General features: G+C 31.6%; 1 protein-coding gene across 6 annotated transcripts in view; it reads right to left on the bottom strand.

Moving 5' to 3' along the window:
- Window positions 1-19,740, bottom strand: part of LOC115877005 (liprin-alpha-1) — a 374,919-nt gene that overhangs the window by 50,273 nt on the left and 304,906 nt on the right. For 4 of the 6 annotated variants that reach the window (XM_030893061.1, XM_030893063.1, XM_030893064.1 and 1 more), the window contains exons 5-8: window positions 17,926-18,039; window positions 11,359-11,460; window positions 2,484-2,771; window positions 1,440-1,577 (exon numbers count right to left, since the gene is read on the bottom strand). In XM_030893061.1, the coding sequence (XP_030748921.1) occupies window positions 1,440-1,577; window positions 2,484-2,771; window positions 11,359-11,460; window positions 17,926-18,039 (642 nt within the window). The remainder of the gene's footprint in view (window positions 1-1,439; window positions 1,578-2,483; window positions 2,772-11,358; window positions 11,461-17,925; window positions 18,040-19,740) is intronic. The other 2 variants (XM_030893062.1, XM_030893065.1) reach the window with 1 other exon arrangement.

Here is a 19,740-nt window from a genome sequence, read left to right as displayed (position 1 = left end):
TTTTTAAATGACACCCTTCATATTCTGTTACTTTACTCGATAGAAAATGACACTCTGAATAGAATGACATATCATATGTCAACTTTTGACATTTTCGAATATGGTTTATTTGAAATCGCAACATGCGATTCATAACAACAATTTGACTGGAAATGCCAAGTGTGTGGTATCAAATTAGTCGTAAAAATGCTTTTTCCAAATATGCTAATAAGGCATCCTCATTCCATTTGAAAAAATTGAGATATGATAATAATACGATTTGAGCATCTTTTAACTGGCCAGGACAAGATACTAAAAACAGACGATCAAATCTATTTTTCCAAATCTCCTTGATTAAAAATTCGTAATTTTAACATGCCATGGCACTCTAGATTGAAATTTAAAATGCAATTTTGTTTTATGCGAACATGCCAAAAGAGGGTGCCATTTAAAAATCAAAAGTTTTAGTCATTTCCGGTGAAACAGAAAGTGGCTAAAAAGAACTGAATACGTCAATCAATCCTAATTTATGTCATATACTAACATACCAAATCTGATCTGTTTTTTATCTGAAAGAAAAATAAAAAAGTTATAGGGGTGAGCCACTTTTGAGATGCACCCGGTATATATATCTTAGCCTTGTTATTCATAATCAAGTAAATATATATTATATTTAATAGTACCTTTTAACGTTGCCACACAAAATTATATTATTGAGATGATATCTATATTATGATAAACTTACATTTTCTTTTGCAATATTCATTATACAATAATTAAGTTATTCCATTTAAAAAATGTATTTTTAATTTATTGACTCGGTTATTTCTATTTAATTTTTACTGAGAATAGTTCTAAATTATTTATAAAACTGGATACTGATTCTGGATACTGCAAGCTTTGCTGTAACACTGTAATTAATAATTTTTAATATATTTATACTTTTATATCATTTCAATTCTGCTAAGTTAATTATTATGATATAATTTCTACTTTTCTTTGATCTAAAGAAGTATCTACCTACATGAAAATGGAACACTTCTACCAAGGGAAAGCATCTTTCAAAAAGCATCCAACAATACATTATTTTATTAATCTAAAGAATTCTAGTTTCAAGTTTCAGGAAAAGAATATTGGATTGAGCTAACACATTTATACTCCTTTAAAGATATCTATTGGTGACTAAATTCTAGTACATATAATTCTTGAAGTAGCATAAAGATATACACCCTTTTCAACAACGTAATTATTTAACTAAATATAATATTTATTCGTAATCAAATAATAATTAAATTACATGATGTAATAAAAGTATTTTTGTATTTAAAAATATAATAGTATATTATGTCGAAAGGGCAGATCTTTATAAACCTCCAAAATACAAAGTAACATAGTGTTCTAGTAGACAATAACATTCAAAGAAGTAGAAGAAGAATAAAAGTGAGCTGAGAGCCTCGTACCTGGGGTCTCACCTGGGTTAGCGCTTCCATGCGCTGCTTCAACTGCTCCTCCATTTCTGGAAGTTTGGAATATTGAGCAAGTTTTTGTTCAGCTAATTCAAGCTTTTCTTGGATGGCAGAAATCTTTTCTTCGTGCAACTAAAAATTAAAGCATATTTAATTATATCAACATTGGTAAAAAATCGTATAGACTGGGGAACCGAATAGACTGGGGAATGATAATTGTTGATAATTTTAGCAAGGTCAAGCCCTAGACGTCATTTACTTACCATACTCTTCTTTATTTCTTAATGGCGCTTATACTGCCAGTAGGTCTTATGAAGTTTGTATTTTTTTTTATATTGAGTTAAAATGATTTTTAAATGGTGGTTTAAAATTGAGAAAAAATATTTTTTTGGAAATAGATTTGTGTCTGAAAACGTTGTATTCTTTTTTAATCTTTCTATAATTAGTATTAATCTTTGACAAGTTTTATGTCAATTTTTAGTAAATGATCCACATCGGCAAAATTATCATCGATTGTCATTCCCCAGCTGTCTTTGACGCCGTTATTTTTTTCGATCACACGTGTAATTATGACCGATATGACCCTTGGTCGATTTACATACAAATATGTTCTCCTTAATAATTTTTATTAGAGTTACAGAAGGCTTCCGCTATAATTGGACCACTTTGTGCAAAAATTGGCAAATATATTGGTTTTCTGTTTAATAACAAAAATGTTGCACTAAATAATAAAAAAATAAATATTGAATCGACCTTCAACTAAGACTCGACAAAGCTATAAAAAAGATTTTTTGAGCAGAATTAATTCTGAGAAATTAAATATATAACATAATATTTTTTTATAGTAAATATATAAATATAAAACAATATATTCAAAATTAAGTGACGTGATATGTGATGTAAAATTGGGGAATTCTTAAATACACTTTAAAATTAATGCTTACACTTATTAAATACACTTTTAAATTAATGCTTACTGATGTATGATCACATTAAAATACTAAATCATTATTTAAAATGTACCAAAACAATATTTACCTTAATTTGAGCTTCTTTATGCTGCAACTCTTGTTCCAACTTTTCATTCAAATCATGTAATGACGTGCTTTCCCTCTGAGCATTCAAATATCTCTTCTCCAAAGTAGCGATTCGCTCTTCCTGATCTTCCTTTTGTGCAACGTTTTCTCTCAAATCCCTTTGAAGTTTCGAATTAACATCCTGAGATTTAAGAAGATCTTTTTGTGCTTTGGACAAATTTTCCTCTAGTTCACCCACGCGACTCTGCATCTCCGCCACTCGTCGCTGCCACGTGCTTATTTCATTGGTCTAAAATATAGAATTTTGATTTAGTTCCTATTATGAAAAGTAAAATAAAAGAAACCAGCGAAAGCACAATAGACATAAAATACTGTTTTATGAACATTATTAGCTTACCAATCTATTTTCCTATCACAACAAACTCAGTAGTACTCTTGAAAACAGCTATTATACAATATGATCGAAAATAAAGGCGAGAGCGATGGCTATGAAATGAAACTCGCTGTCATTTTATATGGGAAATGTCATCGATGTTCATTTCCAAGCCAACTGGACGCCGTTTTTTTTCAATCATACAGTAACCTAATAAGCCAATTGAATTTCTTTGAAAGCATTTAATAATTATCATTAAACAATGACTTTTTGAATTGCATATAACTCATTAAAAATAAATTAAAATATTTATACCCTTTTAAAAAAAAATATATACAAATATAATAACAACTCATATTTAGCGTTGTGTTTTCACAAGTTTCACAAAATTGCCACAGTTTGATTATAAAAGTTAATAGAGGAGATCTGCTAGAAATATATATATATCTCTCTCTCTACGGAATTCCTTTATTATTTCCTTAAAATAAATGAAATGTACTTTTCGCGTAAAGCCCTTTAGCTTAATTAAAAAAACGAATGAGTTTTACCAGATTATAATCCAAAAATATTACAACGAAATTTTGCTAGCGTAAAATAAAAATCCTGGTTCTATCCAGATATAACGTTCAACTAATGACAACTAAATATCAGTATTAAACTTTTAAAAATATTTTGATATTGCGTCAGTTTCTGCATTTTTACTCACGAGAAAAAAAAACCTATAGCGAGGGGAAAGGGACTCAAACCTCACAATCACTTTTAAATTATTTATTTCAAAAAATAATTTTTGTTAAATGGGCCAACATGTTTCGGGAAAAGTTACTTCCCATCATCAGGCTCAAAAGCTAAAATAATCGTAGAACACGTACATCGTAAAAATATTTTATTAGAATGTGATATTACGTTTGTTGATGTAAATAATAACTGTTTATACAAAGGGTCGGCATTTCTGGTCTTGGGTGCCGGTTTTCATGTGTATGAAGAGTACGGCCAACTGTTGACTTAGTAAAATAAGATGTGCCGAATAAAGACAAAAAGCGAGTATTTTCCCAAACGCATGGAATCTAGCGTTAGATTAAGTAGTTATGTAATAATTACTTCGTATTTTTGTTTACTCCGACTTACTAGATTGCCCTAACGACTCACTCCTATACACGTAAACGCCGACCCAAAGGTTCGCTTGCCAGCGGGGTATATTTATAATTAATTTATTTTTGTTTCCTAAAATATTTTGATTAAAAGAGAATATATAATAAAAGTGGGCAATGCCGGTCAAGCTTAATCACGTGACTTAAGAAATCTAAAAATAATATCTCAAAAAATCTCAGACGGGGGAAATTCCATGTTCATATTCGATTTTTGAGAAATACAAACTTCTGTTTGTTTTTCTATATTTTATCACTTAACGTTGTTTTGTATGACTTCTCTCAAAAATATTTACCTACAGTTCATACCAAATAAACTTTTAGGCCCGTATTTATAGTCGCGTCTCGAGACGCCAAGACGGTCTTGGGCTCTTGAGAGCGCAATCCACAGAATACACGAGCAAACGTCATTTTGGAGATTGCGATTTTCATTTTGGATAGTTTCTGTGATCTGTGGACAGTTTCTTAACCTAACTTTTTAGTAAACAAAGTAAATCCCTTAAATATCCGTTTTGTCTGATTAAACAGTTTTGAATATGTTAGAAGAGTTTGAGGATATTTTGGGCCATGTGGAAGAAGAAAATCGTCTTCGAGTTCCAAAAAGATATGGGATGCAGGAAATCCAATAGAAATGTTCCAGAAACTAGGTATTTTACCTCTTATAAATTGAAGACTTGCAAAAACCTACCAATCGTGGTTTACCCATTCTCCCCGTTATTCAATTACTAATTTGTTTACGGTTTTATGCGACTTGTAGTTTTCAGATATTAAATGGAGACTTCCTTGGTATTAGCCAACCTACAATAAGCCAGATTATCAAGAGGGTGTCCATTTTAATAGCAGAACATTTGGGTGAACTTGTGTGATACAACCATAAATGGTTGAACAGCATTATTATTCCAATGATACTGGCTTTAGCTTGTGCCTTTGAATAAGAAGACTAAGGAAGGAGCATAATGCTATCCATGTATTCATGCATGGTGGGCGGAAAAAGCACTCAAGGGTGGGGATCCATGACAGTTCTGTTTGACGATTCATTTGACACATTTGAATTTGATTTGAAATTTTGTGGATTTGTCAGTCTTTACGGAGCTTATTTTATGTTATTTATTATTTATTCTACTACTGATAGTTGTATAAAAGTAGTAAATCTAGATGGAAATTGTGACAGAACTTAAATAAACAGTAACACTATCGCGATTTATCGAAAAAGACTCTAAAATAGTTGGTTGTGTGGCGTGCGGTAGATCTCGGCAAAAATTGAGTGAAATAATGGGTAACAACTTTTCGCTAGTAAGTGACTATATAATATACATAGGTGTAGTAAACCGATCATTTATGAAATTCACTTAAATTAACTAAATTATATATTTTTCTTGCATTTTAGCTTTTATTTACTACTTGTCAAAGATCAGATGTCAAAGAATTTTGATACGTTAATTTGACTTACCTGCTTCAGTAGCGTATCGGATGTTTGTGTTAATAAATACTTATTATAACTTATCTATAACGACATATACAGTTCCGGTAAAATACCATCAGATTGGCTCAAGTCAACTTTTGTTACCCTGCCTAAGAAGGCCCACGCATCCCGGTGTGGCGACTATCGAATGATAAGCTTAATGTCTCATGTGCTAAAGATCTTTCTACGAATCATACACACGCGTATATATAGGAAATGCGAACAGCAGATAGATCACACCCAGTTTGGCTTCAGGAATGGCGTGGGGACCCGTGAAGCACTGTTTTCGCTTAACATACTTACACAGAGGGCACGCGACATGAACATAAATATATATGCCTGCTTCATAGACTTCCGTAAGGCTTTTGACTGCGTGCAACACCAGAAAATGGCTGAGATGCTTAGAGCCACGGGTGTGGACGAGGGATATCTGAGAATTGTAACCGAGCTCTACTGGCATCAAACGGCCCAAGTAAGGGTGGAGGACCGCCTGTCGGAAGAAATGGTTATAGGGAAAGGCGTCCGACCGGGTTGCATATTATCACCCCTGCTCTTCAATTTATATTCGGAGGTGATCTTCACGGAAGCCCTTAAAGATATGCACGGTGGAGTCAAAATCAATGGAACCATAATTAATAACATCAGATATGCCGACGATACTGTCATCATTGCTAGCAGCTTACCTGAACTCCAACAGTTATTGGACAGTGTCGTGGAACATAGCGCACGTTATGGGTTGCTTATGAACAGTGCAAAGACGAAACTTATGGTTTACTCAAAATCACCAATACAAGCCACTCTTCAAATAAACAATAACACGATTGAACAAGTGTCATCCTTTAGATATCTGGGTGCACTTGTAAATGAAGGGTGTGATCCGAAAAAGGAGATCCTGTCACGGATTGAACAAGCTAGGAGTGCTTTTTTCAGTATGAGGAAACTTTTCATTAGGCGGGACCTCGACCTACAACTCCGACTGCGAATGCTTCGATGTTATATATTCCCAATTATCCTCTATGGCTGTGAGAGCTGGACTCTCAGTCCGCTCATAGAAGCCCGCATCGAGGCTTTTGAGATGTATTTGTACAGGAGAATACTACGAATATCCTGGGTGGATAGAAAAACCAACACTGAAGTACTCAGAGCTATGCAGAAGGGCAAAGAACTCCTTACAACTATCAAGGAAAGAAAAATCCAATATATTGGGCATATCATGAGAGGAGATAATACGAAATGCTACGTCTTATAATTGAAGGGAAAATCGAAGGAAAGAGGTCAGTCGGAAGAAGACAGAACTCCTGGCTTAAAGACCTGCGTCGATAGCTTGATCGAACATCAGTCCAAATTTTCAGGGATGCCATCTCCCGAGTCACAATTGCCAATTGGATCGCCAACCTCCGAAGGGAGACGGCGTGCTAAGAAGAAGAAGATAACTTATCTATTTTTATTAGAATTATATATTTTTATAACAATTTTAATAACTACCAACATTGATTCACAACGTAAAATAAAATAACAAATTATTGAATCTACCCCACGTCTACCCTACATCATAGTTTTATATTTTTTAAATAAAATTAGAACGGCACTGGTAAACCGGAATTTAAATCGGCCATATTTGAGGCCCATCGCGGTGTACCTAAGATTTTTGATATGCTCCTTCCTTAGTCTTCTTATTCAAAGGCTTGTGCAGATGATGACAACAAATGGGATACATATATTAAGAATATAGAAAGAGCTATAAATACATCTGTGAATAAATCCACTGGCGAAAAAAACACCTTCTGAATTATTATATGGATATATTTCGAGGATTGAAGATTTATTTTAAGATGGACAAGTGAGGTTATTGACAGTATAGAATGAAAAGTATTCGATTACCTGAAAAATTGAGAGAAGAGGTCAAAGAACATATAGAAATGGAACAAAGCAGGTATAAAAAAATTTATGATAAACATAGAGACATGGACTATATGAAAAGTGCTACTAAATATAAAGGACCATTTACAGTGACACAAGTTCTACCCCATGACACAGAAAAACACATAAACCGAAGTATTTAGAAAAATATGTTTAATATTTAATGAATACTACTTTTGGTTTATTTAGTTTTGTATAGTTCCATAAATTTTTAAAATCTTTAAATATCATAAATTTAGAATGAATATTTTTTTTTATTGTTGGTAATTTTTAAGTTAGTTGTGTTAATTAAGTCTTGGAGACTAAGACATAGTCTGGTTGGACAAGTGTCAGAGAATAAATTAAATTTATAAGTAAAGGTACGAATTGTCAGACACTAATTTACGTAGCAGACTAGAAAAAAAAGAAGAGAGAAGAATGTCATCTAGAAAACAAGAAATAAGGAAGTAGTAAAAACGCAATAATCATAGAATGTGTATTGTGAAATATTATTCGAAGTAAAACTATAAAACATGGAGTATCGACTTTATATAGAGTGGTCAACTCAATAAGAATACAGAATTTACACCAAGCAATAAAATATTGAAAATTATAGGTATACAGTATAATCCTATATATTATGTGATATGATATTAAAAATATTCATGATGAAGAAAATAGACAATTTTTTTAGTTTTAATGTATTAGTGGGAAAATTCTGTGTGACCAGTTAAAAGAAGCACTTAGCTGTCTGGTCATAGTGAGCGTAAAACGACTAAGAAATCATATATTATTTAAGTATAGAAAAACAGTATTTTTAAGATAACTAATAGTCTATAAGAAATTACTTAAAATATGTTACATGTAAATATATAAACACTAATTTAACCACTAATAGAAAAGTAAATAAAATTTATTATATAGGTACTAGTTACCTTGGAACATCACTTAACATATTACATAATTAGTAGATATACATATGTTAATACAATAAATACATTAATTTGCAAAATGTTGAATAAGATTTCTTCAAAAATCTAACCCTCTTCCTTTTTATTTATAATTGGAATGTGTAAATTAGCATCTTCAAAATTATCTAAATTTTCCCTTAAACCAATATGAAGAACAGCTGTTGCACAAATAATAGCAACAGTTGTTTTGTAAACCTCGGAGACATGGAAGATTTTTTTTCCAAGTCCCAAATAGCCTTTCACATTTCGCGTTCTTCTATGGGCAAAGTTATACCTGGTTTCTTGTTGATTACCTAGCTGTAGAACAGGAGTCAATAGAAATGGCCTACATCTATATGCATCGTCTCCAAGAAGTAAATCAGGAATATCACGCCTTTCCATTAGCATTCTTAATTACTTCCATCGAATATAACACTATCATGACTTGACCCTGGATATCCAACTATAATATCGATAATTTCCCTTTTGGGACATGAACATTTAGACTAAAAAAACTTTTGCGATTTTGAAATACTTCCACATTATTGCATTATTCTTGATTATCTGGCTTATTGTAGGTTGGCTAACACCACACAAATCTCCATTTACCATCTGAAAATTACAAGTCGCATAAAACTGTAAACAAATTAGTAATTGAATAACGGGGAGAATGGGTAAACCACGATTGGTAGGTTTTTGCAAATCTTCAATTTATAAGAGGTAAAATAGTTTCTGTAATTGTAGCCTTGTTAAACCTCTATCGGCATAAATCCCCCCTCGCTAAACATTTCTATTGGATTTCCTGCATCCCGTATATATCTTTTTGGAACTCAAAGACTTCCACATGGTCCAAAATATCCTCAAACTCTTCTAACATATTCAAAACTGTTTAATCAGACAAAACGGATTTACTTTGTTTATTAAAAAAGTTAGGCTAAGAAACTATCCACAGATCACATAAACTATCCAAAATGACAATCTCCAAAATGAAAATCGCAATCTCCAAAATGACGTTTGCTCGTGTATTCTGAGGATTGCGCTCTCAAGAGCCCAAGACCGTCTTGGCGTCTCGAGACGCGACTATAAATACGGGCCTTAGTAATTTTTATACTCAACTTGGCGTATCATAGCATATCTGTGATGAAATAATTGTAATAATTTTTAACTTTTTGTTTGTGACTGTATTTAAACGGTTTTATTTAGCTTGACCCGTACGGTATTTATTTATTTGTTTGGGTCAAAATTAGAAATTGAAATTTAAGTACCTTCTTGTTGTCAGATTGACCTGAAATTTGGTACACACCTTTAGTTCCGATGACAATACAATATAGTAATATCAATAACATTGTAAATCTAAGATGGCCACCGGTACAAAATGGCAGATTTCATATTTTTCCACAACCCCCTCAATATGGGTATCAAATGAAAGGGCTACACTAGTAGAATACTGTGATTATGACAAAATTTAAAATCCAAGATGGACGTCGTTACAAAATGGCGTATTAGGTGAGGGCATGAGTAGTCATATCCAGAACAGTTGTGTCCAAGATTGTGTGACGTTAGAACGACAGATAAAAAAAATAGGTGATTAGATGTACCTACGTAGTTAGCGGTAGCTTTACCACCCAAGTTAAGGTAATAGGTTAAAACGTGCTGAGGACTGTATGGCATTAGGGTGGCTAAAAATGTAATGTCGCAAGCGTTTTCCCCTCAAGATTGGGCGCCTCTTGTTGTATATTATAGCCTTGCCCCTCTACTGGACCTCTGGGGGGGTCGTCCATAAAATGCAGGGCAGCACAGTCGACCATGCAGTAGTGTATTGGGGCTCAAAATTGTTTGAGGAAGGGCAAGCATACGTGGCTCTAAGTCGAGTCAAGTCTCTGGAAGGGCTATGTATTGAGGAATTAGATTGTAATAAATTATCAGGTAAAAAACCATGTAATAATGATGCACTAAATGAATTAAATAGAATGAGGAATATTCGGTAGGCATTTCCGTTAAATACTAAAAACTAGAAAATAAAAAATCGGTAAAAAAACTTTTAAGTTAAACGGTTTTATCTTATATGCACTGAAAACTAGAAAATAATAATAACTATTAGGTATTTTGAAAAAAATGTCAAAAATCCAAGATGGCGGAGTCATTTGGTCAAAACATTGTCATTTTGACAGTGTTTCCCTAGTGGGAGATATGGGGACTTTTAGTATGTTTAATCGGACTATAAAAGCTATCAATTAAGACTAGTCCCAGCTTTATGTTATTTTGTTCCCAATAAAATCATAAGTGCCCCGAACTAACTAACTAATGGTTCTAGTTTAGAAATATTTTAGTACTAGGCAGAATAGCTTTTAGGCATATTAGATTAAAATAAAAACGTGGGGCCCCTCTGAAATCCTTCCTATGGCAAAGCATATCTTTATACTTTGGTAGATCATGAGCTCGGCGTTCGCTGGTGAAGCCACCACGGCTGGTTATTGATTGTCAAAATCTCCAGTTACGATTATAGTAAGTCGATGCAATCCACACTTAGTATAGAAGAAAGTATTACAGCAATAGTTAATGGGCCCCACGTTTTTATTTTAGTCTCATATGCCTAAAAGCTATTCTGCCTAGTACTAAAATATTTCTGAACTAGAAGTTCAAAATACCTAATTGTTATTATTATTTTCTAGTTTTCAGTGCACATAAGAAGTTTTTTTACCGATTTTTTATTTATCACTTAACATTGTTTTGTATGACTTCTCTCAAAAATATTTACCTAGTTTGACTGTGATATTACGATTATTTTAGCTTTTGAGTCTGATGATGGGAAGTATTTTTTCCTGAAACATGTTGGCCCATTTAACAAAAATATTTTTTAAATAAAAAATTTGAAAATATTGTGAGGTTTGAGGTTTGAGTCCCCTTCTCCTTGCTGGAGGTTTTGCATTTATGATAACTCATACTGGGTTAGAGAATATAATAAGTTTAGATATTTCTATTAGATAATATCATAGTATTTCGTTGAGTGATCGTCCACTGAAAACTGTTGCAAGGTAAAGACTTACTTGTTGTTCTAAAGCTTGTTGTAGATCCGCTATTCTCGCAGCGCTTTCCGCAGATTCTCCTTCAACACCTCCATTAGTCAGTCGTGGTTTCCCTGATAGTGCCTATACGTCACAATATCATGCAGTACACAAACATGACAACATCGAAAATTTCTGTGTTAATAGACATGCATTGTTTAGTCGACTTATGAAAAAAGCGTATGTTGTCAAATTTGTGTAATGTGTAGTACAAATTTATTATATTTTATTTATTATTAATAAATAATATACTAGGCCGTATTTGTTTGAAGTTTTTTTTTCGGTCTTCCTAGAGCATAGAAAATTGTATATAGTTCGGCTCACATTACTTTTCCGCATTTTGCAATTAAAGAAGTCTAATAATTCAGAATTATGGATTTGTGGCATATCATGTTATTACAATAAGCCCTTAAATTATAGAACTATAGATAATATAAGTATAGAACTGTAAATTGTTTAAGGTAATTAAAATTATATTGGAATATTTTATAATATTGTATAATATTACTATATTTTTATTCTATTTTAGAAGTACATTAAAAATATATTATTAATAATATAAAGGGGGTTGTTCACCACATACGACAGGGAGTATTGTAGCTAAACGATTAGATTTTTACAACTTGTAAGTTTTGGATTCGTTGAAGGACTATTAGAGCTACAATTTAAAAATAATTTTATAACATACAGAGTGTCCCAATTAAATATAAAATATTATAGTTGTATTTTTTTAAATGGAACACCCTGTATATTGTTCTATTTTTAGATTCTACGATTGAAATAAAGGTAAATTTGATTAAGGTTGATCACACTTAAACCTTACCGTTTTTGAAATATTTTCAATTTTGTGAAATTGCAGTAAAAAAATTAAGGCTTCATTTCTCCAAGGGTATCAAAGTTTTTAATACTAAATATTTACCGAAGATTACTTATTGATCAGATATTGTGTTGCAATAATAAAAATTATACTACCTTATACAGAGTCTCGAAAAATTCATATTAAATAATTACTAGCTTTAAACAGCAATAACTTGTTTAATTTAAATGAAACACCCTGTATATTTTGCATGAATCAGATGCATCATTTAATTGTCTATCAAATTGTATTATACAATTTTTTACCTATCTCTTTAAGTTTTCGTAGAAACTGCATTTTCTTATAATTTAGACTTCATTTATCACCATATACCCATGGAATATTGCCATTTTAGATTTTTTTTAAAGCAACATAATGTAAAAAATGTACAGGTGGTAAAAATAATAATATTGCAAGCCCATTTCTTTACAAAAAGAAAGCTATTTAAATATCTATTTGTAAAAGACTATACCAATTAAATATACCACCATTATTTCCATCCAAAAATTAGTTAATTATTACATACTTAATTGTTTTAATTAAGAAAATTGTTCTAAATAGATGTAGATTTGACTCAGAAATCAATATAATAAGTTATGAAAATGAACGTCCCTGTTGTTATAAATAAGAATTCGTCAAAAAATGAAATAACATTTATAAGGTGTTACTCTTTACCACACTGTCTAATACACATACAAAATTCAGTTTTTTAGTATTTGGAGCGATTATTATTAATAAACGTAAACAGTCAATTAATGAAGTTTGCATACTGGGATCATATTAATTGGTCTCCTTTAACAAAAATATTTAAACTTTTTTAATTTTTTAATGAAATAAGCGAACTATATCGACAATATTAGTATCTGTACTCTTTGAAAATTTGTTACATCTTTAAAAAAATCTAATATGTCAATATTTCATAGATATAGTGATAAATGAAGTCTAAATTATAAGAAAATGCATTTTGTACGAAAATTTAAAGAGATAGGTAAAAAATTGTATAACACAATTTGATAGATAATTAAATTGTGCACCTGATTCACGTAAAATATGCAGGGTGTTCCATTTAAATTAAACAAGTTATTGCTGTTTAAAGCTAGTAATTATTTAAAATACATTTTTGGACACTCTGTATAAGGTAGTATAATTTTTATTATTGCAACACAATATCTGATCAATAAGTAATCTTCGGTCAATATTTAGTATTAAAAACTTTGATACCCTTGGAGAAATAAAGCCTTAAATTTTTTACTGCAATTTCACAAAATTAAAAATCTTTCAAAAACGGTAAGATTTAAGTATGATAAACCTTAATCAAATTTATCTCTATTTCAATCGTGGAATCTAAAAATTGAATAATATACAGGGTGTTCCATTTAAAAAAATACAACTATAATATTTTTTACTTATTTGGGACACTCTGTCTTGTAAAATTATTTTTAAATTGTAGCTCCAATAGTCCTTCAACGAACCCAAAACTTACAATTTGTAAAAATCTAATTGTTTAGCTACAATACTCCGTGTCGTATGTGGTGAACAACCCTGTATATTTCTTGTATACATATTCAATATACAAAATAATTTTAATTAAACCCGATTTTGTTTTTCCTTAGTAAAATTAGTCGTATTAAAAAGAAATAATTGCTTTGACGGATCGAGTTCCGACATATTGTAAAAAGTAATTTAGTATAACAAACTATACTTATTTAGGTTAAAAAATACTTCTGAACTCAGAAATAGTTTACCCTTATTTATTTGAAGTGAATATATCAATATATCAAGTTGGCTGGAAAATATCCAGTGGCGCATATACGGGAGGGGTAATGAGGGGTAATAAATTCTCCCAAGAAATTTATAAATAAGTTAAAATGTGTTATAAAATAAAATTGTCACAAAAGAAATTAATAACACCAAGCGAAAGAGAAAATCCAGAGCAATCCAATTTTTTTAAAGCCACAATACCGTTCAGGAAAAAATTAAATCTAGTACTTTACTTAAATAATACCACTACCCCTCCCAGATTCAACCTCTAGATGCGCCCAAAAATAAAGATCGATAATTTCCAAGCCAACTCTGACGTTGATTTTTTTCGATTGTATGATAGAGACCTGTGCGAACCAGGTCCGATCGGGATCTAAAATCGGATTTGCCAGAACAGTTATTTTAAATAAATATTTAGAATTGACTGAACTAATTTTGTTTATCTTTGTAAGAGTATGCAGTGTAATACAAATACTACAAATATGAACACGATTTAGTTTTCCATTCCGTATTATCAAGTGTGCCGATTTATTTTTTGTTTTAATAACAGGATATAGGACATATTTTGCGTTATGGTAGGTCCACTGTTTACAGAGGAGTAGCTTTATAGACGCATATTCGTCATTATACGTTTGGACTACGCGATCACTTTATTTCCGTGTGGTCCGTACCTTAATAAAAACGACAGAGATAAATATATACAACCAGTTGACAGACAGAGAGGCAAAATATAAAGCGGCATACAGTGTTGCCGGTTCGTACGAGGAATACAATAATAAACGAAAATATATCTAAGCTATTTAATAATGCTCATTTCTGTTAGACAGTTGTTTAACTAGTAATCTATTACAGCTGTAGTAAAAGGAGTAACTTATTGTGAAAAATAATGTTCCAACTAGATGCAACATTTTTCGTAAACACCTACTTGTGCGGTTTGAAATTTTGATGCAAAATTTACAACCTAACTTTTATCTCTTTTTAATACATTTTATTTTTCATTTAAGCTGTCAGAAAAACTGTCTTATACGTTAAAATCCAGATCACGCAGTTTGGATGACCAGATCGTAGTTCGGGGCACTTATGATTTTATTGGGAACAAAATAATATAAAGCTGGGACTAGTCTTAATTGATAGCTTTTATAGTCCGATTAAATATACTCAAAGTCCCCATATCTCCCACTAGGGGAACACTGTCAAAATGACGCCGCCATCTTGGATTTTTGACATTTTTTTCTTAATCTGGTGTTTACTCAAAAACTACTTATTTTTAGAAAAATTATGAAGAGGGAAGTTTAATACCGATAAAAATACTATAAATAGAGATACTTTCCTAAGTACTACCCTTATCAAGATATATGTCTTGAAGTACCACTGACATATCGGTTTACTACAAATTTTAAAAACTTTAAACTAAAATAACTTGAATAATTTTCAGTTTTGCTCGAGAGGTAAACATTTAGTCAAAAATCTATACATCGTCCGATAGTACCTGCAGTACTATCTAGCACTGACCAAGTATTACCCAACAACTAGCGAGTACACAATATCCTTATGATCTAATGTATATTATTACTCCGAAGAGTAAATAGTGTTCACAACTTATAATTGGTCAAAAATATCTAAACCGCCTAACAATATTTGCAGTGCTGCCTAGTACTGCCCAAAATAACTACTGCCTACAGTTGTTGATCTCTCGATTTTGCATGGAAACTAATAAAAAATTCGAAGCTAATTAGTATTTCATCATATTAATTTTTGATCATACACTCGTATATAGGAACAGCGAATCTATCCCGATTTTGAAATAGTCGAGGAAAGAAAACGTCAAGACTAGGTACTTCTGAAGAACACCAGTTAACACGTTTATTTTGTCGCTATACACACAAAAAATATAACTAAAAACTAAGGTATCTACATTTATTTAATTCTTCCTCAGCCTCGATATCATTCATCGGATTTAATTCGGGGTTATTATCGCAAGAGTTTCCTTGGCAAAATCCGCATAAATTTGAGCAAACAATGCTAGATTTTTTACAGCTGCAGTGCTTTGTGCATGAGGTTTTGCAGTTACAAAAAATCATCTTTAAAATAAATTCAGGAGCTACTTCTTGCTCCATTAAAATGGGATAAAGCTCATTATTTGCATCCTTCCATCCCCACTCTAAAGGATCAGGAGAGTAGCCTAACCATTCTTGTATTTGGTTATAAATTCTAAAGATATGGAATTTTGCGGCATCTGTGGTGGGAGGAAGAGCAGCCAAATTGAAGTTTGTGTTAAGATTTTGTCTAGCGGTTATAGCATTGTATTTTTTAAATCTTAATTCATCTAGTGAAGTTATTGAAGTTTCTCGGTAAAGAGATACTAAAAAGCGCTCGCCAGCTTTCAGGACATCAGCCTTAGCCGCATTTGCATGGTAAAATATAGAAACAGTATTTCTTAGCTCTGGATTCTTCTCTAGAAGTTGAAGAACTTTAATTTTTCCGATACTGTATAAACCACTAACTGTGTCGCAACCACCTGCAGCGTGAATAAAGAGAATGGATTTTAAGATTTTTTAAGAGCCGGCGTCTTTTAGATGGTACTTATGTGTAGTACATTTCGGGAAGATTTTCCGAAAATGGAATATTTTGCATGCTTCATTAGAGACACGGCGTGCTAATAAATAAAAATTTGCACGACACAATATAACTAGTAAAAGTACACCGCTCGACGACACTACTTGCAGTACTACCCAAGCACAACCTAGTACACAAATTCCGGTCCTAGTCTGCCTTAAGTACCATCAAAGTCCTGCACAAGTATTGCCTAAGTAGAAACTTCCCAGCTGTCTACTGTCTAATCGACTGCTCAGAAATAATATGTAAGCCACCCGACAGTATACTTGCGGTACTGCCCAAAGTACTGACCAAAAATTTTTCATCCATCGATCTTGTCACTAGCCTTTTTATAAACAGCAAAATATTTACTTATTTCAGGTTAAAAACGAAAATTCGCCAAAAAATTTTATGTTGGTGCTCCTTCTACGTACCTTATCTTGGTAACGGTGCTACCTAGGAACCTCGAAGGTACCCTTAATTATAGAAATTTTATTGGTCTTCCATTTATCTTCCAACATATTTACTTTAAAAATTAAAAGTTTTTGAATAAATAGCAAATTTAGGAAAAAATTCCAAAAATCCAAGATGGCCATTTTGACAATGTTCCCCTTATGGGAGGCATGGGGACTTTTAGTATGTTCAACACGACCCTTAAAACTATCAATTAAGACTAATCGCAGCTTTATGTTATTTTGTTCCCAATTCGCCCTATAGGAAATTTGTAAGTGCCCCGCATTAATCGGTATATATTTAGAGCGTAAACTTTTAGCCCGTACAGATGTCTATCGTAATCGTATGATAACTATTAAAAAACAAATAAACTATTTCATCAACAGGACTTCAAATAGATTAATATCTCCCCTTATTCGATGCTTTTGTATATTATTAGCGATTCAACATATTGCTCATCTGATATAATATTTATTCATTCCTAACTATACTCTATAAAAATTAACTATACTTATAATTAAAACCATCAAAGATAACTGATTTATTGATTAAAATAATAAGTAATAAGTTTTAAGGGATAAGCAGCTAATATTTACTATTGATGTCCGATCTACAGAAGAGTTTTATAATTAAGTTAGCTTTAAATTATCACAATTGAACAAATTCTAGTTTAAGAATTATTCTTATCTGCCATCAAAGAATATAACACATAAATATTAAAATATTTCGTGTCACACAATAAAGGTGTTTTTAAAGTAGAAAAGGAAAAGCATTTTTGACAGATACATGCCAGAAGTAAAAAAATTAATGAGTTCAACAACAAATCCATCGAAATAATATAATTGAGGGCTTTAAAAGATAGTATCAATGATTACCACCTGTACCTTGTTGTGACTGTTGTTAAGTTGGTCCCCAGTTTCCAATTGTCCATTTTCCTTTGGTTTATCTTCTATAGCAGGTACATTGGTTTGTGGTAATCCCTGTTTAATATTTTGCAACTAAAATTAAAACAAAATAATAAATGTTCATATGGATTATTGACATTTTCAAATTTTATATTTAACTGTTATAACCAATTATTTATTTTTATAAAAATTTTATTAATAGTTCATATTTCATTATGTTATATATGTATGTATGTATTCTCAGCAAAGAAACGGTAATAAACACTACTCCAAGACATAGGAAAGACCAAAAAAAAATCCTGAAGAAGCATAGTACGTTCAAAGCATGTACAGTACAAATGTGAAACGTCGAAAAATTATTGTGTTAATTTAACCATAGCCACAACACCCAAGAAACAACTAAAAAAATGTTATATGTATGTACCTACATACACATAATGAAGAAAAAATAAATATTTGACATGTTTAGTATATAAATTAATTTTAATAAATTCAAAAATAAGTTGTAATAGTTTCAGTTCAAACTTGGACATAAAAGGGCGAAATAAAATATAAAAATAAACTGCTTTTAAAATAATTTCTCATTTATAATCTAGAATGTATAAATATATATACGACTTGCTATGTGAGGGTTTAAAATGCAAATAAAGCTCTTGCATATTTTTTGAGTTCATTAAAATGGGATGGGTTATCCAATTCATCTACATATTTATAAACCATGTACACACGTAGATGTCATTGTACGAGTGAGTTTTCCAAAAATATAAAAATAGATTAAAACAGATCTAATAGTTCCTTTATAATGGTATTTGTATATTTTTGCATAAGCCGTAAAGAACATATAAGAATATTGTCATCTGTTATCTTAAAATGGAAAGTTATTATACAGAGTTTCTCAATATTCTGTAGACATAACAACGAGGGGTGTCTCACTTGGATAAAAAATGTACATGTACTGCCAAAATATCATCTTTCCACCAAGCGACTGCCAATCACAGCCAAGAAGACTGCCTATGACTGCCATGTAATTATTATAGGTGACTGCCGTAAGACTGCCAATGACTGCCAGCGACTGCCAAGAAAATGTACATGTAATTCCAGTAGTGAGACACCCCTCGCATAACAACTACGTATTTTTGGAATCAAAATATCCGTTAGTTTATATATCTATTAGGTTTATCCGTTAGAGGGGACTAAACTTCAAAAAAATGTCGACAGAAAAATGTAAGGGTGAAAAGTGCCCCCACCACTACATAAATTTTAGTAAAAATATCTTCCAACTGCACCGACGACTGATTTTTTTGTTGCAAAATAATATAATTTTTCTTGTATTTACTACATTTTTTGTCTCTTGTAAAAACGCCACATTGAGAAAAAAATGTATTTTTTTCTAAAACAGTTTCGATATTTTGTGAACATTAAGAATTAATAATCAAAATCTATACTAATATATAAAATCTTTAAGTGACTGACATACTGATTAATCACGATCTTGCTCAAACCACTCAACGTAAGAAGCTCAATTTTGGCATACAGGTTGATTCTAGGGTGTAGAGGTTCGATAAGAAGGGATTTTTCGAAATTCCAGTTCCAAGAGGGTGAAACCACCCCTCAAATATTACAATATTTGTTATTTAAAAAACGGTTAGTCGTTCGGGAAAACGCTTGGACAAGCATCATTTATTTGGTTTTTTTACATATTTGGAAAATTTTTAAAAAACCATACAAGGTGTTCCAAAAAGTTGGGTAATTTCTTAACCACGATTCTGCTTAAACTGCTTGACGTAAAAAGCT

This window comes from Sitophilus oryzae, unplaced genomic scaffold (assembly GCF_002938485.1).
Source record: "Sitophilus oryzae breed Bouriz unplaced genomic scaffold, Soryzae_2.0 scaffold_1442_pilon_pilon, whole genome shotgun sequence".
NCBI lineage: Eukaryota > Metazoa > Arthropoda > Insecta > Coleoptera > Curculionidae > Sitophilus > Sitophilus oryzae.
Note: the sequence above shows the minus strand (reverse complement) of the source record. Positions and strands in the feature narration are given on the sequence as shown.